General features: G+C 40.6%; 1 protein-coding gene across 3 annotated transcripts in view; it reads right to left on the reverse strand.

Moving 5' to 3' along the window:
* Positions 1 to 22,079, reverse strand: part of LOC134358560 (fibrillin-1-like) — a 462,213-nt gene that overhangs the window by 96,199 nt on the left and 343,935 nt on the right. For all 3 annotated transcript variants that reach the window (XM_063070931.1, XM_063070932.1, XM_063070930.1), the window contains 6 exons: positions 14,979 to 15,104; positions 14,589 to 14,711; positions 11,241 to 11,366; positions 5,862 to 5,978; positions 4,935 to 5,063; positions 3,932 to 4,051 (listed from right to left, as the gene is read on the reverse strand). In XM_063070931.1, the coding sequence (XP_062927001.1) occupies positions 3,932 to 4,051; positions 4,935 to 5,063; positions 5,862 to 5,978; positions 11,241 to 11,366; positions 14,589 to 14,711; positions 14,979 to 15,104 (741 nt within the window). The remainder of the gene's footprint in view (positions 1 to 3,931; positions 4,052 to 4,934; positions 5,064 to 5,861; positions 5,979 to 11,240; positions 11,367 to 14,588; positions 14,712 to 14,978; positions 15,105 to 22,079) is intronic.

Below are 22,079 nucleotides of genomic sequence, written 5' to 3' on the forward strand. Positions count from 1 at the left end.
GACCAATGAACTGGGGAGTTGGTGCACAGGCGCAGATCTCGGGTGGACAGTCAGATACAGTCTCCAGGCTGGAGTAGTCTGGCGGGGCACCGCCAGCAGTAGGCACAGTTGGCAGCTAGGATAGCCCTTCATGCATTCCGGCAGAGGTGAACCAGTGCCTTGGCAAACAGGAGCTCCACCACTAGTTCCCCTGTGGGGATCAATGGGGGTTAGTAGCCATGAAGCACTTTAAAGGGTGACATACCTATGGCAGGTGAGGTATGTAGATTGTAGGGCAGTTAGGTCCAGAGCTGATACTTCTTCCATGTGGAAGGGTTAGAGCTGGCGAAGCATTTCAGAAATTTCTCCACTTGCTGTTTGGCTCTCTCTGACTGACTGTTGGTCTGCGGATAATAGCCAGAGGACAAACTGAGTTGCAAAGGAGGGAACAGAGGGATGCCAGAAGCAGGAGTCAAATTGTGGATCCCTGTATGACACAATGTCCTGAGGGTAACCGTGGAGGTGAACTACATGTTGCAGAACCAGGTATATCATTTCATCACTTGACGCAAGTTTGGGGAGGGCAATGAATAGACTGCCTTGAACAACCGGTCCACTACTGTCACGATCACCATGGCCCCATCAGAAGGTGGCAAACCTGTGATGAAATCCATGGAGGTATGGGACCACAGGTGTCAAGGGATCGGTAGGAGCTGCAGGAGCCCAGAGGGCCACTGGTTGCAGGAACTTGCCTGGGAACATTAAAGGGAGGCACTGATGAACTGATGTACATCTGTGATCATGGTGGGCTACCAGAACTGGAATCGCAGAAAATCCAGCGTCCACCATGTGCTTGGATGGTCAGAAAGGGGTGAGGAATGAACTCACTGGAGTGCTACAGAGTGCATGGCCTCCAGCATGCACATGTAGTTGACAGGTGTGTCGGCTGCAGCAGGCTGGTGCTGTGGGGCCTGGCGACTTCAAGGTTCCTGACAATCAGTGCGAGGATCTAAGAGGATGGAATAGTGGAAGGGCTGATCTTGGATGGAATGGAAGGGTGATCTCTGTTTCAGCTGAGTTGAACTGTTGCGACAGGGCATCCGCCTTAGGGTACTGGGAACTGGGCTGATAGGAGATGGTGAAGTTGAATTACTCAAGGAAGAGGGCCTAGTGAGCCTGACATGTTGAATTGGTGGGTCTGCTGAAAGGATATAAGGTTCTGGTGGTCATTCTAGAACAGGAAGGCCTTGGTGTTTCCCATTGGCCAATGTCTCCATTCCTTTAAGGTCCATTTGATGGAAAGTAGCCCCCCATCTCCTGCTCCATAACAGCCCTATGTAGAGTTGAACTTGCATGAAAATAAGGCACAAGGGTTTATCTTCCCATCTAGTCCTTGCTGGGAGAGGATGGCCCCAGATACATCCACCTCTACCAGAAAAGGTCCAGAAAGGTTTAGATGGCAGTGAATGGGAGCAGTGGTGAAGCATCTCTTGAGCTCCTTTAAAACATGGTCTGCGGCAGCAGACCAGGTTATCCAAGAGGTAGGTGACTTGGTGAGAGGAACAGCAATTGGCTGTAGTTTCAGATGAAAAGATGGTTGAAGTTGGAGAAGCCCAAGAAGTACTATAGCTATTTGAGGGTGGTTGGGCCATTCAATGACAGTGCGCACTTTCTTTGGGTCCATGGTTATGCCTTGGGGTGAAAAGGATGTAACCCAGGAAGGAAATGACTGGGATGTGTAACTGCATTTTTTTTAACTTGCAGTACAGTTGGTTTTTGAGGAGACACTGTAAGACTGAATGGACATGACAGTCACTGTCTTGGGGGTCCTTGGAGAAAATGAGGATGTTGTCGAGGAACACATACTTGTGTAGCATGTCTTGGAAGATCTCATTAATGAAGGCTTGGAAAATGGCTGGACTGTTGGGAAAGTCCGAAAGGCATCACCGAGTATTTGTAGTGGCTAGTGGGTGTTACAAACGCCATCTTCCACTCATCTCCTTGGTAGATGTGGATCAGGTTGTATGCACTCCTTAGATACAGATTAGTGAACATCTGGGCCCCGTGGAGTGTTTCTAATGCACAATCCATCAAGGGGAGATGGTAGCAGTTCTTAATGATGATTTTGTTGAGTCCATAGTAGTCAATGCAGGGAAGGAGATCCCCATCTTTCTTTTTGGCAAAGAAAAATCTGCACTGGCTGGGGACTGGGATGGTTGAATGAAACCGTGCTGTAGTGTTTGGCGACGTAGTCATGCATGACTTGGGTCTCAGGAGGGGAGAGGGAGAAGAAATGACCTTAGGGATGGGTGGTGCCTAGGTGGAGCTTGATTTCATAGTTGTGTGTTCTGTGAGTTGGCTTCCCTTTTACTAAAAGCAACTGCTAAGTTATGGTATTCCTGCAAGAGTTTGGTGAGGTTGAGGGTTTCCTCTGTCTCCGTGGATTTACGGGATGAAGTCAACTGAGCAGTGCACTGGGTTACCAGGCGAAGTGAGGGTCATGAGTGGAGAGCCAGGTGTAACCCAAGATGAGAGGGGTGTTGCGATTAGGAGGAATTGGATGGACTCGTGCTGTTCTCTGATGCTCATGTGCACCGGCTGTGTGCACACTCTGGCCATCGTAAACCCCAATAGATATTCGTCAATGGCCGTAATGCAGAAGGGATAACAGATAGGTATGTCAAGGAGTCCAAGCTGCACATACAGGATCCGGTCCAGAAAGTTGCCTGCTGCGCTAGAATCTACTAGAGCTTCTTGTGCAGGTAGAGCCATCGGGGTGTGCAGGAAGGCTGAGAGAGTGAGCTTACCAGATAGAAAGCCCTTCGAATCTACCTGGAGGTGCCATTTTCCCAGATGCAATGGACACTTGACGTGTGGGTGATTGACTACTCCGCAGTAAATGCACAAGTTGTTTCTCAGGTCAGTTGAAGATTAGTTGGGAGTCAGTCAAAGGGCCTCTGTGATTTCTTCCTTGGCCTCCTTTAAGTTTTGAGGTGCAGCTTGGTCAGGCACTAACGATTTTCTCACCATAATGTACTTCATGGCTGCAAATACCTCCTTTCTGATAACATGCAGATGATGCAAAATCTCTCTACTTATCATCCTCATTCTGGTACCCATGATAGTCTCCTTAGTAAATACAGAGGAAAAGTAGACATTAAAAGTCTCAGCCATTTCATGGTTCATCTCCAGGTGGGGCACTGGAGTTTGTACTTTGCCTTCTATGGTACATTTAAGTGCTAACCGTTTTAAAATCTTAACCATGAGCAGTTTATCTTCAAAAAATTGGAGTACCTCAGTCCAAGGACTACTAGGGTTTATCACTTTTATCATATAAAACTGCATAAATTAGTCACAAAAAATTATGTTGTACAAAGCTGTCTAAAACTGAAAGAAGGAGGCTACAGGGAACTGTGACACATCACAACCAATATTAAACTCTCCACCTTATCTACATAAGGGTGCAAGCACTAAGTACCTATTGAATGTCTTAAGGTAGTTTGCTGGCAGAGGATTTCAACTTTGGCTATTATATGATGAACAACATTCCTCAGTTGGTCCTGGGAAAAGGAGAGAAATCAAGGAGAATATGAAGTCATTGGGAAAAGAAGGGAGGAGAAATTAACTAAGATGGAGGGCAAAGCAATTAGAGGACAGGGTGTGCTGGGTGGGGAGGTGTGTATAGCGTATGAAATTGAGATTTTGGGAGACTCTTATTCCTCCCAGTTCCATAATTAAGTTTAAATAATCGAATGCACATTTTTAACTTCAGCCTCCATGCGAGCCCATTGCCTCCCTATTTGCTGATAGCAAAATGGCAGACAGGGCATTTCTGGAGGTGATGCATCTGTTCCCTTCAGCTTCTTCATTAATTATTCTTCCCTGAGAACAATGCCACAGGAATTCTAGTTCTTTACCCTTACATGCTTCAAAATAAACTAAGGCTCCTTACCGATACACTTATCGTCTATCAATGAGTATCCAGGAGGGCAGATACATCTATAGGTACCATCCAAATTTTGACAGGTGCCTGGTGCACAAGGACGAGGTACTGTCAAGCATTCATTGACATCTGTTGAGAGATTAGTAAAATAGTAAATTGTAGATATAAATGTGAATTGCTGAAATCCTTATATATAACACCATAACAAACATCTCTGCTTTTCTTGCGAAGTTCCATGAGACATTTCATAACTTCCTGGAAGTAGTTTGGAGAATATTTCCATACAGCAATTTCTATTAAGAGGAGCTGAGTATTACATGGTTCCTCACATATAGCTTAAAGATCTGTATCAAATCACCAACAATATGAGGCAACTTTTGGAAATACATTTTCTGCCATTAAATTTAAATATAAATTATTTTCAAAACTACTTTTATTCTATGGGACTCTTAAATACAACATAATGTGGGTTAAATAAATATAGAAATTTAAAAACTCCTTGAACATTTAATAATTTGGCCTTAACTGTGCTAAATGGCTTATCACTCATCCTTACATGGTGTCCGTGGACTAAGCCCCATTGCTGTTGAGAACATTCTTTTTGTATCTAACCTGTCCAGTCCTGTTAGGTTTCTGTGAAATTCCCTCTCACTATTCCATAAGCTAGGGAGTATGGGCTACTTGACCTGATCTCTTTTCATGTCAGGCTGCCATTCGAGGAATCAGACTAGTGGACTCCTCCCTCTGAAGAAGAGATGACAACTGTATACCATGCTCAAGCTGATTCCCACTGAGTCCCCATACGAATGCATCGAGATACCCCTGCTGCTGTGCTTGAATCCTCCCACCAGGTAGGCCAACGTACTGTTTGCCTTCTTAATCATCTGTATTCATTGATTGTTGCAAAGGACACCCAGATTTCACTGCACCTCCCTTTCCCCAATCTATTGCTTGGAAGTGTTAACGCAGAATGTTTTAAAAATTTCCTATCTGATTGATTAAAATGTCTTACCAACACAACTTCTTCTATCAGGTGTAAGTTCATAGCCTTCATGGCACAGGCATTGGAATGTTCCAATAGTATTGAAACACTGAGCGTTTCTACAAAGAGCACCATTCAAGGTACTGCATTCATCAATATCTGTTTAACAAAAAGGAACAAAGTTATAATCTCTTTCACAGTTTCAGTAATTTATGATATTACAGGTTAATTTTCTACTACCTGCCTTAGTAAGTACTATTTTGGATTTTCTGCAAGGAATTGAGATAATTTGTTTTATTGTTTGCCAGCATGTATTGTTTGTAAACAGATTAAACATTTGATTGTATTTTTGTATTCTTTTTATATGGTCTTGGTCTAGCAACCTGTAGACTACGAATTCAAAACTTACCATGACAAATCAAAAGAATATATCTACTAATTTGTACAATACTAACAAAAAATCGTATCTAGAGAACACTACTCATTAGTTGTAGAAATTAATTTTATTTTTGCCCCAATGTTTCAAATAAACAAAAAAGATAAAATGAATGCAAACAAAAACAATGTATACAGAAAAACAAATTTTGTCTAAAAAAAATCACTTCATGTCAATCAAACATATACAGTTTTCTTTAAAGTCCTGTTTTTATGCTTAACCTTGACTTTGAACATCCATGTATAACTGCTGACAGTTTTTCATGTAACTGTCCTTACCCCTGTCAGTCTATCTATACCTCGATGTTTAATATATCAAACTCCTTCAATGCTGGGAAACCTATTCTAAGTGTCACTAAAACCAGGTTCAGTAGTACTACTCATTTCAATGTAGAGGAACTACTTTGAGGGAAATACATTGATTTAATTATATGTTGTAGAATAGCAAAATATTTTTTATAAAGCATTTCCTGTATACCTCTACATTTGCTAAGTTCAAAAAGAACACTATGGTTATCTTACCAATGCAGTCATTATTATGTGAAATCATGAATCCTGGGAAGCACAAGCAGTTATATGAACCAACTGTGTTCTTGCAGGTCCCATTGCCACATGGCTGCCGCTCACATTCATCAATATCTAGGCAAATAAAAAGGAAATAGCAATGTTTTGTTTCAGTTGAGAGAAAAAATGTATTTTCTTAACAATTAAATTGAAATTTTATTAGTCTGTTTATCAAAAATGAGAATTCAAGTAAGTAATCATTCTAAAAATCATAGCCATTTCATGCGGCTTTCATATCAGCAGACATTTTAACATTGTAACTAGTTTGTTAGCAAGTAACAGTTGATAGCAATCATGCCAGTCATACAATTGTGGGTTTATGTTTTATTCCAGACCTGAACATAAAAATATAGGCTTAATTTAGTGCAGGTCTTAAGTCATTCTAAACAATAAAATCAAGTCTATACCTGCTCTCTCAGGACATAAAAAATAGTCCTATTTTGAAGAATAATCCCCAATTTTCTGGCCAATAATTTTTCCTCATTCAATAACTCTAAATCACCTGGTTATTATTTGGAAGTTTAATGTGTTTGTCATATTTCCTCCATCAAAATTGTGTTGGCCAGAAAGAACGAGAGTTTACAAATCAATGAGTTTGAATGAAACGAGGACAATGGAAACTGAGAGACTAAGTGTCTTTGTTCTTGCCACGTGCTTGCGGATGAAGGCTGCCATTTTGTGAGCTTGAAGTGCTTGGCTTGTTCAAAAGAAGACACAATTATGCTCCAGGTAATCTGCTGGGCTGGAGATCATTTCCAAATAAGAAGTCATTAGTGAGAGGTACTTTGGTTGGAAATAACATGCAGGTTTGTGAATGTTGGGCTTGAAGCCTGCCTGGAGTGATTCGAGCTGGTTGCTGATTGAGAACAGAGAGCCATAAATTATTGACTGTCACCTGATGGAAAAAAGGCAATAAATAATGCTATCTTGGAGCAAAGCCAAAAACAAGGTGTTAAAGGTCATACACCTGACCTGTGGCCAGTGACACTGGAATGCAATATTTGAATTGATAAGAATGGATATAAAAGTGGATGCCTCGTATGTACTGGCAGCGGTAACTTCGAAGAATAACCATCACAGATACAAGCGTGAGCAACTCTGTGTGGAATATGTGCAGAGTGAATTAGGACTACGAGGAATGCCTGGCCAGCATAGACTCCTTTGATATTCTTTGACTATTCAGGAGAGTCAGGGATACTTAGTAGGTGTTCACAAAAGGTACTTAGTGTATGAATTCACGTACTTGTTAGTTTAAAGGTTCTTGTCGGTAAATACAGATCTTTCTGTGCCTGACTGATCATTGTTACAAGAGGTGGTTCTTATAACAATCGTGATGTCAAATCAAAAGGTAAAACATAATGTGACATCCAGAAGATGTGAATTATTCTATACAAATGTATGTCTTCATTGTTTTAAATATCTTTACTCTAAAAATAAATATTTTTCCTGAACTGTGTTACTTACAATAACAATGCTCTTATCCCTCCACAAATACCAATCCTTATCATGGTGAAGGTATTTAAGAGTCAGTGACTTTTCCTCCTTTTCTAGAATCTCCTCTATAGCAATGATCAGAAATTCAGCAATGTGTATGAATCCCTATGCTGTTACATCAACATCAACCATCGATTAATTAGTGGAAAAATGCAATCATGCATTTATAGAGTAGAAAACTGTACTCTGCTTACAACCACACTGTAATTCTCAAAAGTTAAAAATTTTATCTACTACACAACACTGAATCATAATTTTCTCTGTGAACTTAATTGGCAATAACAATAATGAACCAGATTTCCTTTTTTATTTTCTCCTCCAAAAAAGAGATATTTCAGAAATGCATCTTATAGTAGGGTAGTGTGACTAGTACTAAACAGAATATGATAAAGAATGACTGATCTCAGGACTACCAGATGACTTCCTACACCAGCAACTTGTATTTACAAATCATCTTTCACAGGAAAATTATCAAACAAAAGTTGACATAGGGGAATATTAAACAGTTAACTCATAGTTTGGTCAATACTATTAGTTAGCAATTATTTAAATCTCAAGAAAGACAATGGGGAAGTAAAGCTGAATTCCTGAGCTTCTTGCTTAAACTGCTGAGAAAAGAACTGTCTATAGTAGAACGGTTAAAATAAGAGATGCACTTAAGACTCGAGGTACAGGAGGGTGGAGATCTCAGAGGACTGCAGAAAGAGCAGGTGTACAGTTCAATGAATACTCTGAGGGACTCAAAAGGGTGAGTATTTTAAAAATTGAGGCACTGTGAGTTCAGAAGCTAATGTGTATCAAAGAACAGATAAATAACAAGAACAGTGCAACTAGGATACAGGCATCAGAGCTTTGGATGAAGTCACGTTGATAAATGCTGCAAAATGGGATGAAGAAACACACTGGACAGGCAGTATTAAAATCAGAGATAGTGTGGGTCAAAAAAAAAGTAGAAAGCTGCAACTGAGATTCATCACTGTGAAAATGGAACCTGAGATATTTTCATGTAACTGGGGTTAATGCAAATGAGAAGATGAGGAAGTGGGGCAACATGCCTCCAAATCTCCTTTCAGTCGGAAATTCTTTCTTTAAGATATTAAAAACTCCAACAAGGAATAGATTTCCTCATGAGAGAGAAATCAGGAGGGCTAAACAAGGATACGATGTTGCTCTAGCAGATAAGAGAAAGAGCTTCTATAGTTATTCTAAGGGCAAAAGAGTAGCAAGGGACAAAATTCATTCTCTTGAAGATCAGCGTGGTCATCTATGATTGGAGTTGAAATAGATGGGGGAGATCTTAAATTCAAGAACTGTATCTGGTTTACTGAAAAGCAGGTGATTGCTGTCTTAAGGTGAATTAGGGTGGATTAGTCCCAAAGCCTGACAAGGGCACCTTGAGCCTTGTGGGAGGCTAGTTCAGAAATTGCAGGGCCCTGGCAGAGATACTCAAGCCATACTTAACCATGGATGAGGTGCCAGAGGAAGGGAGGATAGCTAATGTTTCCTGTTGTTTAAGAAAAGCTCTAAGAATAAGCTGAGAATTTATAAGCCAGTGATGGGTAAATTATTGGAAGATATTCTAAGGGATATGTTACTGAATTATTTGGATAGATAGGGCCTACATGGCAGGTCATGTCTAACCAATACTATAGAGTTTTTTGATGAGAAGGTTGTGGATTTTGTATATATGGACTTCGCCAAGGCCTTTGACAAAGTCTCTGATGGGAAGATGGTCCTGAAGATTACGTCACTTGGCAGTCAGGATAAAGTAGTCAATTGAATTCAACATTGGCTTTGTATAAGAATCCAGAGAATGGTGGTAGATGGTGTCTCTTTGACTGGAGGCCTATGACTGGTGGTGTGCTGCAAGGATCGGTGCTGGGTCTTTTGTTGTCTGTCATCTATATCAACATCTGGATAATAGTGTTGTCAACTGGATCAACAAATTTGTGAATGACACCAAGAGTGGGAATGTATGGACAGTGAAGAAGGCTATCCAAGGTTGCAAAGTGATCTGGACCAGCTGGGAAAATGAGATGAAATATGGCAGATGGAATTTAAGGCAGACAAGTATGAGGTGTTGCGCTTTGGAAGGACAAACCAGGGTAAGACTTACACAGTGAATGTTAGACCACTGAGGTGTGTGGTGAAACAAAAGGACCTGGGAACACACAGGATCATGGGTAGATAGGACTGGAAATAGAGATCTTGGCAATATTGACCTTCAAATAAATCAGGGCACCAAGTATAGAAGTTGGGATATAATGTCGAAGTTGTATAAGAGGTTGGTGAAGCTGAATTTGGAGGATAGTATGCAGTTCTGGTTACCTACTATAGGAGAGATACCAATAAGTTTGAAAGAGTGTAGAGAAAATTTACAAGCATGTTGCTGGACATGGGGACCTGAGTTATAGGGAATGGTTGAATAGTTAGGACTTATTCACTGAAGCACAAGAGAATGAGGGAAGATCTTGTAGAGGTTTACATAGTTATGAAGGATATAGAAAAAGTGAATACATGGAGGTTTTTCCCTTCATGTTTGATAAGACTAGAACTAGAGGTCATAGATTTAGGGTGAAAGGGAATCTTAGGGGGTACTTCATCACTCAGAGAGTGGTGTGAGCGTGGAATGAGCTGCCATCAGAAATGGTAGATGTTGGTTCAAATCTATTATTTAAGAGAAGTTTGGATAGCTATATAGATGAGAGAGGTATGGAAGGTTATGGTCCAGGTACAGGTAAATGACCAGGCTAGATGGGCTGAAAGGCTTGATTCTGTGCAGCGGTACTCTATAGCTCCATATCTAATTGATGATTAGTTGGGTGTGCACTATTAGAAAACTGAAGACTCCCTTATTTTGAAGACCAACTTCATTTAACTAATGTGAAAATGGCTGGACCATTTTGAGAATCCTGTTGAGCTTACCAAAGGGGATAGGAAATTACACATCTGTAGCTTCAAATAGATAATAATGAAATCGAAAGAAATGTGGCCAATTAAAGATATATTTCTATCAGAGGTTCGTAGTATTTTCTTTATGCATCTTCCTAACAAAAGTAACTAAGGTAAAACACGGTCAGGTGAAATCTTTTCTCTGACACAATACATGTGGAGGTAGGAAATCAGAGTGGCCAAGTGATGACTTGCGTGGTATTCCTATTTTAAATACTATTGCAGTAGGCAATAAAAAATTGTGTAGAAAGAGTTGAAAAGACTTTTCCTGGTTTAGATGTAAATATTAAGGTCGCCCATAAGAATGCCAACCGCTACGCTATTACAGCTTGAGGCATCAGATGCCTAAATTCAATTCCTGCACCACAGGCAATGAGTTTGTATGTTCTCTCCATGACTACGTGGGTTTCCTCCGGGTACTCTGGTCTCTTCCCACAGTCCAAAGACATACTGGTTAGTAGGTTCATTGGTCATTTAAATCATCCTATGATTAGGTTAGGGTTAAATGGGTGGGTTTCCGGGTGGCGTGGCCTGTTCTGTGCAGTATCTCTAAAAATCTAAAAATACTCAGACATTCGATCTGTTCAGTGAGAAACAAAACTTATACTGGACCCTTCATCATTTAATACAGACAGATAGTTCCACCAGGAATGCAAAAATTAAGAAATGCATGAACTACTCAGTAACTAGGATAATTAACTGGTCAGTAGAAATCCAATCAGAAAACTGGATAAAACATAAACTGAAATGTGGCAGATTTAAACCCATTTATCTAATTGATTTTACATGTGAATTAAATATAATTAATTAGATTTTAATAGAAGAAAAAATATTCACTGAATGCTTGCAGGTTTTTGCTATGTGCTCGCATTCTATCAACAGTTTACTTACCCATGCACATAGTGTTATCCGGAGTTGCTTTGAAGCCATTCCGGCAGATACAATGGTAACTTCCAGCTGTGTCAATGCACTGACCGTGACTACAAACATTAGGGATATCATGACATTCATTACGATCTGTGTGGGCAAAAGGAAGGAAATTTCTAAAAGGTACCAAACAGAGTATTAATACTTACAGCAAGTAACCTAATTCAGAACACTGAAGCGAAAGATTTTAATTACCAAGTATCTGAAATAAGAACTAAAAAAATACAGACCAGTCAATATCTGAAAAGTGGACAGTGAGTAACATTTTAAGCGGAAAACAATTTTACTCAAAAATTTTGCTTCCAATATTAAGTAGCTTTGTTCTTTTCATATTTTGATAGCCCTTATTTCCAATATTTGCTGTTTTATTGTACATTACACATAGACTATAATTAATGGTACACAAAGGAGAGAGGATCACTGTGATTTATTGCTATTAGCATAAAAACATGAAAATTATCTGTTTTTGCTTTCTGTGAAATCATTAACTTGCGTATATTTCCAAATTAAATGTGTTGTGAATACAGAAAAATCCTGAAAATTATGCAAACCCTGAAACTGCAGAAGATGTAAATCTGAAACATTAATAGAATATGCCAGAAACTCTCAGCAGGTCAAGCAGCATGTGGAAAGAAAATGCAAGATAACATTTTAGATTTATTCCAAAATTATACTCATTGTTACTACGTAATATTTCATTTTGAAACAATTCAAAATAACAAAGCTTAGTTAGCTAGCTCATTGCTGATGTGTTACTAGATTAAGACAAATTTAAAGTATGTTACTCTAAATAACAAAATTAAACTTAAATCTATAGGGCTACGGTACGAAACTTTGTCGCATGGTGTGAACAGAATTATCTTCAGCTTAATGTGAAAAAGACTAAGGAGCTGGTGGTAGACCTGAGGAGGGCTAAGGCACCGGTGACCCTTGTTTCCATCCAGGGGGTCAGTGTGGACATGGTGGAGGATTACAAACACCTGGGGATACGAATTGACAATAAACTGGACTGGTCAAAGAACACTGAGGCTGTCTACAAGAAGGGTCAGAGCCGTCTCTATTTTCTGAGGAGACTGAGGTCCTTTAACATCTGTCGAACTATACTGAGGATGTTCTACAAGTCTGTGATGGCCAATGCTATCATGTTTGCTGTTGTGTGCTGGGGCAGCAGACTGAGGGTTGCAGACACCAACAGGATCAACAAACTCATTCGTAAGGCCAGTGATGTTGTGGGGATGGAACTGGACTCTCTGACGGTGGTGTCTGAAAAGAGGATGCTGTCCAACTTGCATGCCATCTTGGACAATGTCTCCCATCCACTACATAATGGACTGGTTGGGCACAGGAGTACATTCAGCCAGAGACTCATTCCACCAAGACGCAACACTGAGCGTCATAGGAAGTCATTCCTGCCTGTGGCCATCAAACTTTACAACTCCTCCCTTGGAGGGTCAGACACCCTGAGTCAATAGGCCGGTCCTGGCAAACACGAAGAATTCTGCAGATGCTGGAAATTCAAGCAACACACATCAAAGTTGCTGGTGAATGCAGCAGGCCAGGCAGCATCTCTAGGAAGAGGTACAGTCGACGTTTCGGGCCGAGACCCTTCGTTAGGACTAACTGAAGGAAGAGCTAGTAAGAGATTTGAAAGTGGGAGGGGGAGGGGGAGATCCAAAATGATAGGAGAAGACAGGAGGGGGAGGGATGGAGCCAAGAGCTGGACAGGGATATGAGAGGATCATGGGACAGGAGGCCCAGGGAGAAGGAAAAGGGGGAGGGGGGGAAAAACCCAGAGGATGGGCAAGGAGTATAGTCAGAGGGACAGACGGAGAAAAAGGAGAGAGAGAGAGAGAGAGAGAAAGAAAGATTGTGTGTATATAAATAAATAACGAATGGGGTATGAGGGGAAGGTGGAGCATTAGCGGAAGTTAGAGAAGTCAATGTTCATGCCATCATTCTGATATGTCTATCCATGGCATGAACATTGACTTCTCTAACTTCCGCTAATGCCCCACCTCCCCCTTGTATCCCATCCGTTATTTATATACACACCTTCTTTCTCTCTCACTCTTCTTTGTCTCCCTCTGTCCCTCTGACTATACCCCTTGCCCATCCTCTGGATTCCCCTCCCCCTTTTCCTTCTCCCCGGGCCTCCTGTTCCATGATCCTCTCATATCCCTTTTGCCAATCACCTGTCCAGCTCTTGGCTCCATCCCTCCCCCTCCTGTCTTCTCCTATCATTTTGGATCTCCCCCTCCCCCTCCCACTTTCAAATCTCTTACTAGCTCTTCCTTCAGTTAGTCCTGATGAAGGGTCCTGGCCCAAAACGTCAACTGTACCTCTTCCTAGAGATGCTGCCTGGCCGGTCCAGGACTTATTTCCTGGCATAATTTACATATTACTATTTAATTAATTATGATGCAACTGTAACGAAAACCAATTTCCCTTGGGATCAATAAAGTATGACTATGACTATGACGGTAGAAACAGCCTGTTCAATAGTTTAAAAGCAAGTGGAGCAAATGGATTGTAAGAGAAATGTTATAGGTTTTAATGTTTTGGAGGTTTGTAAATAATATAGATTCTACTTATTGTAGCACTTGTGATGAAGGGAAAAAATAATTCCAAACATGGATGAAAATTAATCAATTAATGAACAGCTCATTTCAAATCCATGATTTTCTCTTTATCACAACAATGGATGGAACAAACAAATGACCTACGAACATCTCTCCTGAAAACCAATACAAGAGGCACTGACTTCTGTTTCCCCAAACTAATCAACTAAAATATTGGAAGGATGTTTGCTTTTTTATTATACAAATCCTGAGCTATTCCACAGAACATTCATTATTGTGTATACTTGGCACAACAAATACTTTAGTAGGCTTTTAATGTGTTAATCATTTTCCCCTGTGTATTATTTTGGAACGTTTTAATGGTCTCATTTGAAACATTCTGACCTTCCTACTGATAGTTTTCAATTACCATAAATCTATTTCCCCTCAGCAACATGCAGAAATGAAAATAATGACAGGAAATTAGTACTTCCTTTTAATTCAGAATGTGTTATTGTAATTCACATGTAAACATCTTGTGCTTTTGTTTATTTTGCTCCAAAACCATAATTCAGGTTTTTATGATAAGGCTAACATAACAATTAATCTACATATGTCACAGGGTTCAAAATATATTTTTGAAACCTTGACTTTTCACTTCAAGGGAAAAAAAGGAAATCAATCTGATAGCAAGAAAGCAATTTTCTACTTGAAAAAACACAGCTATATTTAGATTTCAGCACTGATTACTTACCCACACAATGCCCTGTTGAAGTCAGCCGGTAACCTCGCGAACATTCACAGCGATAGCTGCCAGGTGTGTTAATGCAGTCAGCATTCTGTTGACACAGTGGCCCATTCTGACATTCATCCATATCTGAGTGAACAAAGTGCTATTTAGCAAAACTTTGACATAATAGTTGAAACAGATATTTTCCAAATCAGTTTTGAAGAGTAATATTTTAAAGCATTTGAGATAAATGATTTAAAGATGGGGCAACTGAATTTTACTGGAATCATATTGGGAGTGAAGAAATTTAGCTAAGTGAGTAAACTAGAGAAGACTATTTAATTTACTTATAAATAAACTACAGAAAGCTATTGTAACAGATGACTTTCCAAATCAGAAGCATTTCTTTCTTACCTTCACAGCTAATCAGTTGATCATTATATTGAAATCCCATAGGACATTCACAACGGAAGCTTCCAAGCTGGTTTATGCAGACACCATTAGCACAAATACCAGGAATCATTCGACATTCATCAATGTCTGCATAAAAGCATATCTGCATGTTAACTTTGTGGACGAATTATATAGAGTTATATTTTTCTGTATTCCAAAAGAGTATGAAGAAGCCAGTTTCATATTCATGGAAATATTTTCAGTAAAAGTGCACAAACCTTTGAATATTTAAAATATGCGTTGTTATTAACATTAAATATTCCCGATAAGAGACACTAGTGTTTCCTGAAGGATATGGGCTAAAGATACAAGGAACTTCAAAAGCAAATGTAGAGTTAGTTTTAGTACTGAAACTTTGATTTGTACATTAAACAAAACATTTTAGAAACACTGTCAGAGCTAAAGAAGGGAGTAAGTTCCATATGTTTCTAAAATTGTTTTCTTTTACTTATGTTATTCAGCTACTGGACAATTATTGCTTTCTAGAGTTTAGGGCAACTTCTGGAAAGCCATGCAGGTATTTCTCAAGTGAAAACTTAATTAACTGACTTTTAGCCGCACTGTAATGAGTATAAAAACCGAAAATGCTGGAAACATCCAGAAAGTTAGTCAGCATCTGTTGTCAGAGATACAGAGTAAATGTTCTTGAGTGTCTCTGATCTGAAACGTTAATCGTTTCTCTTCCCAGAGCTGCACCCTGGCCTGCTATGTGTATCCAGTATTATCCACTTTTCATTGATTTTCCTTTATCTTCACTTCTCTCACAATGAATCAGAATCAGGTTTAATATCACCAACCTATGTCGTGAAATTTGTTAACTTTGCAGCAGCAGTACAATGCAATACATGATGAGGAAAAAAAACTGTGAATTATAGTAAGTATATATATATATACACACACACATACATACATACATACACACACACACACACACACACCTTATTGTTGCCAAACGATACTAGAGCGTACAATCATCACAGCCGTATTCGATTCTGCGCTTTGCGCTCCCTGGAGTACAAATCGATAGTAAATATTAAAAATTTAAATTATAAATCATAAATAGAAAATAGAAAAGGGAAAGCAAGGTAGTGCAAAAAAACCGAGAGGCAGGTCCGGATACTTGGAGGGTACGGCCCAGATCCGGGTCAGGATCTGTTCAGCAGTCTTATCACAGTTGGAAAGAAGCTGTTCCCAAATCTGGCCGTATGAGTCTTCAAGCTCCTGAGCCTTCTCCCGGAGGGAAGAGGGACGAAGTCTGTTGGCTGGGTGGGTCGTGTCCTTGATTATCCTGGTAGCACTGCTCCAACAGCCTGTGGTGTAAAGTGAGTCCAAAGATGGAAGATTGGTTTGTGTGATGTGCTGGGCTGTGTTCACAATCTTCTGCAGCTTCTTCCGGTCTTGAACAGGACAACTTCCATACCAGGTTGTGATGCACCTTAGAAGAATACTTTCTACGTGCATCTATAAAAATTAGTGAGGGTTTTAGGGGACAGGCCAAATTTCTTTAGTTTCCTCAGGAAGTAAAGGTGCTGGTGGGCCTTCTTGGCAGTGGACTCTGCTTGGTTGGACCAAGTCAGGTCATTTGTGATATTGACCCCGAGGAACTTAAGGCTTTTGACCTGTTCCAGAGATACATATATCAAATAGTTAAATTAAATAAGTAGTGCAAAAACATAAATAAAGTAGGGTTCATGGGTTCAATGTCCATTCTGAAATTGGATAGCAGAGGGAAACAAGATGTTCCTGAGTTGCTGAGTGTGTGCCTTCAAGATTTTGTACATCTTTCTTGATGATAAATATGAGAAGAGGGCATGTCCTGAGTGGTGGGGGTCCTTGATGATAGTGGCCACTTTTCTGAGGCACTACTCCTTGAAGATGTCTTGGATACTAAGGAGGCTAGTACTCATGATGGAGCTGACTAATTTTGCCACTCTGCAGTTTACTTCGATCTGGTGCAGTAGCCCCCCATACCAGACGGTGATGCAGCTAGTCAAAATGGTCTCCATGGTACATCTGCAGATATTTTGAGTGTTTTAGGTGTCATTCCAAATCTCCTCAAACTCCTTATGAAACAAAGTTGTTGTTTTGCCTTCTTTATAGCTGCATTGATATGCTGGGACTAGGTTAGGTCGAGAGATATTAACACCCAGGAACTCGAAATTTCTCACTCTCTCCACTTCTGCTACCTCTATAAGTATTGGTGTGTGTTCCCTCGTCTTACTCTCTAAAATTCACAATCAGCTCTTTGGTCTTCCTGATGTTGAGTGCATGCCGGCACCACTCAACAAGTTGGTATATCTCACTCCTGTACGCCTTCAATGGAAGAGAAACCCATGTTTTTCGTGTCCCAGTTATGCTTCAGACTTTTCTTTTCCTAATTTTCTTCTATCTATTTCATTTTAGAACATAAAATTATACAGCCCTGTGGCTCACAATGTCTGTGCTGATAAGGATGTCAATTTAAAATAGTCCTATTTGCCTGCACATGTTCGAGATCCCTCCATTCCAAACTTGTTCACATGTCTGTCCACTGTCAGCCTGACAGCATGTTCCAGGCATTTACCACTCTGTGTAAAAAAACACAAACTTGACCCACGCATCTCCTTTAAATTTTTCCTCTCTCATCTTAAAACTACCCCCACTATAACTGATATTACCACTATGGGAAAAGGACTTTGACTATCTATGCCTCTCAGAATTGTATAAATGTCTATCAGATCACCCATCAGCCTCCAAAGCTCCAGAAAAAAGTAATCCAACACACATAAAATGCTGAAGGAATTCAGCAGGTCTGGCAGCATGAGTCTCGGCCTGAAACATCATTTTTGTGTTGCTCAAGATTTTCAGCACCTGCAGAATCTCCTCTGTTTATGAAAACAATCCAAGTTTGTCCTACCCTTTCTTATAGCTAATGTTTTCTAATTCAGTCAACTGCCTGGTGAAAACATGCTCCCTAAAGTCTCCACATTCTTCCTGTAATGTGGTAACCAGAACTGCACACAATATGCCAAATATGGTCTAACCAAAGTATTTTCCAGCTGCAATATGACTTCTCAACTTCTACACTCCACACCTTGACAAAAGGGCAAACGTTCTGTACACTTTCTTTGCTACCCTATTTACTTCCCTCTGTGAGAGCTATAGTCCATCTCCAAGATCCATCTATACATCAATGTTTCTTTGACCCAGAAACCTTGCTTCAATTCACTGAAGAAGGATCCAGGCTCTTTGATCTGGGAGAGTGTGCCTACAGCGAAAATATTGGTACCTTATACCAAGGGCCTTGTACTTTGCTGCATACTTTCATCTTACATTTAACTTTCCAAAGGTTAACACCTCACAGTTGTCTGGATTAAATTCCATCTGTCATTTCTCTGCCCGCTTTAACTACTGGTCTATATCCTGTTGATATATACAACAAAAGTCCTTGCACCAACCATTGTAGAACACCACTAGAAACAGACCTCCAGTTGGAATAGTTATCCATCACCACACTTTGTCTTCTAGGCTAATAGTTCCATTGCCAAGCCAATTTTGAATCCAATCTGCTGAGTTCCATGGATCCCATGAGCCTGAATTTGTGCATCTTGTGGAAAACTTTGCTTAAGTCCACGTATACAACTTCCACTGCCCTCCCCTCTGTCACCTCCTCAAAAAATTTGTGAGTTATGAGCTCCACTGTACAAAGCCCATTTAAGCCTTCAATAGGTTCAATAGGCACATTTAATGTCAGAGAAATGTATACAATATACATCTTAAAATTCTTTTGCAGTAAGGGAGTCCAGTCAATACCGGAGTAATTAAAGTACTCACTATATCTACCCTGTTGCTTTTACCACCGTAAGACTATAAGATCATAAGACATAAGGGCAGACTAAGGCCGCTTGGCCCATTGAGTCTGCTCCACCATTCCATTATGGCTCATTTGTTATACCTCTCAGCCCCATTCTCCTGTGTTCTCCCCATTGACGCTCTTACTGATCAAGAACCTACCAACCTTCATTTAAAATATACTCAATCACTTGGTCTCCACAGCTGTCTGTGGCAATGTATTTCACTGATTATCACTGTCTGGTTAAAGAAATTCCTCCTCATCTTCTGTCCTGAGGCTGTATCCTCTGGCCCTAGACTCCTCCACTATAGGAAACAATCTCTCCACATTCACTCTATTTAGGTCTTTCAATATTGAATAGGTTTCAATAAGATCCCCCCCACCCCATTCTTCTAAACTCCAGCTACTACTGACCCAGAAGGAGCGTAATCACTTCATACATTAACCCTTTCATTCCTGGAATCATTCTTGTGAACCTCTTCTGGACCCTGTCAATGCCAGCACATCCTTTCTCAGGTAAGGGGCCCAATACTGCTCACGGTACTCAAGTGCAGTCAGACCAATGTCTCATAAAGCCTCAGCATCACATCCTTGTTTTTATACTTTAGTCCTCTCGAAATGAATGTTAATATTGCATTTTCCTTTCTTACCACTGACTCAACCTGCTAGTTAACCTTTAGGAATCCTAGATGAGGATTCTCAAGTCCCTTTGCTCTTTAATTTCTGAATTTTCTCCCCATTTAGGAAATAGTCTATAACTATACACTATATTCCATCTGCCAACTCTTTTCCCATTTTCCTAATCTGTTTAAGTCCTTCTTCAGACTCTGTCCTTCTTCAACACTACATGCCTCTCCACCTATCTTCATATCATTCGCAAACTTCACCACAAAGCCAACAATTCCATCACACAAATCATTAACACATAACGTGAAAAGAAGCAGATTCAATATCGATCCCTGCGGGACTGCACTAGTTACCATACTGGCAGCAAACTGCAAAAGGCACTGTTTATTCCCACTCTTTGCCTCCTGCCAGTCAGCCAATCTTCTATCCATGCTAGTATCTTTCCTATAATACCATGGGCTTTTATCTCTTGTCATTCTTGCCCTTCTCTCAGCCATATCTCTGTAATAGCTGCAACATTTAGTTCTATGTACTAACCCAAGCCTTAAGTTTAACTGCCTCACCTGTAATAGTCCTTACACTGAAATAAATACACATCAGCCTTCTCAACCCCCCATGTAAATTTACCTGGACCTACCTGTCAGGGATCAGAGAGGAGTGGATTTGAGGCAGAATAGCTATGATTTTTTTTGAATGGTGAAGCATGTTCCAAAGGACATATAGTCCACTCATAGAACACAGAATAGTACAGCACAGTACAGGCCCTTCGGCCCACAATGTTGTGCCGACCCTCAAACCCTGCCTCCCATATAAGCCCCCACCTTAGATTCCTCCATATTCCTGTCTAGTAGTCTCTTAAACTTCACTAGTGTATCTGCCTCCACCACTGACTCAGGCAGTGCATTCCACGTACCAACCACTCTCTGAGTAAAAAACCTTCCTCTAATATCCCCCTTGAACTTCCCACCCCTTACCTTAAAGCCATGTCCTGTTGTAGTGAGCAGTGGTGCCCTGGGGAAGAGGCGCTGGCTGAAAACTCTATCTATTCCTCTTATTATCTTGTACACCTCTATCATGTCTCCTCTCATCCTCCTTCTCTCCAAAGAGTAAAGTCCTAGCTCCCTTAATCTCTGATCATAATCCATACTTTCTAAACCAGGCAGCATCCTGGAAAATCTCCTCTGTACCCTTTCCAATGCTTCCACATCCTTCCTATAGTGAGGTGACCAGAACTGGACACAATACTCCAAGTGTGGCCTAACCAGAGTTTTATAGAGCTGCATCATTACATCGCGACTCTTAAACTCTATCCCTCGACTTATGAAAGCTAACACCCCATAAGCTTTCTTAACTACCCTATCCACCTGTGAGGCAACTTTCAGGGATCTGTGCGCATGTACCCCGAGATCCCTCTGCTCCTCCACACTACCAAGTATCCTGCCATTTACTTTGTACTCTGCCTTGGAGTTTGTCCTTCCAAAGTGTACCACCTCACACTTCTCCGGGTTGAACTCCATCTGCCACTTCTCAGCCCACTTCTGCATCCTATCAATGTCTCTCTGCAATCTTTGACAATCCTCTACACTGTCTACAACACCACCAACCTTTGTGTCGTCTGCAAACTTGCCAACCCACCCTTCTACCCCCACATCCAGGTCGTTAATAAAAATCACGAAAAGTAGAGGTCCCAGAACAGATCCTTGTGGGACACCACTAGTCACAATCCTCCAATCTGAATGTACTCCCTCCACCACCACCCTCTGCCTTCTGCAGGCAAGCCAATTCTGAATCCACCTGGCCAAACTTCCCTGGATCCCATGCCTTCTAACTTTCTGAATAAGCCTACCGTGTGGAACAGTAACATCTAACAGTATCATCTTGAACATCACAGTGATATTCTAATATTTTGTGTTCATTATGCCTCTGTTGAGTTCTATCAATAAAAAGTACCAGCTAGTTATTCTAACAGAGCTAAACAGAACCCACATTTAATCTTCCATTAGTGATTACAAAGCAATCCTACTATTTCCTCTCCTTAGCCGAGAGATGGCAGAATCTCAGACAGTGATGAGGAGGCTGGTGAGATAGATTGAGTGTTGTCACAACAACCTCACTAAGGATAAGGAACTGATTGTGGACTTCAGAAAAGGAAGTCAGGAGAACGTTGAGGGCTCAGCAGTGGAACAGGTGAGCAGCTTCAAGTTCTTGGGTACAAACACCTCAGAGGATCTATCCTAACTCCAGCACGTTGTTTCAATCATGAAGAAGGCAGAAGAGCAGCTTTACTTCATTAGGAGTTTGAGGAGATTTGGTATGTCATCAAAGAATATACCAAGTTTCTTAAAATGTATCGTGGAGAGCGTTCTGACTGGTTGCATCACTGCCTGGTATAGAGGCTGCAATATGCAGGATCGCAAGGATTCCATCATGGGCACAACCCTCCCCACCATCGAGGACATCTTCAAAAGATGGTGCCTCAAGAAGATGGCATCCATCATTATAGACTTTTACCATCTGGGATATATCCTCCTTGCATTACTACAATCAGCAAGCTAATACAGGAGCCTGAAGTCCCACACTCAAAATTTTAACAATAGCTTCTC

The sequence above is a fragment of the Mobula hypostoma genome, chromosome 18 (genome assembly GCF_963921235.1).
Source record: "Mobula hypostoma chromosome 18, sMobHyp1.1, whole genome shotgun sequence".
NCBI lineage: Eukaryota > Metazoa > Chordata > Chondrichthyes > Myliobatiformes > Myliobatidae > Mobula > Mobula hypostoma.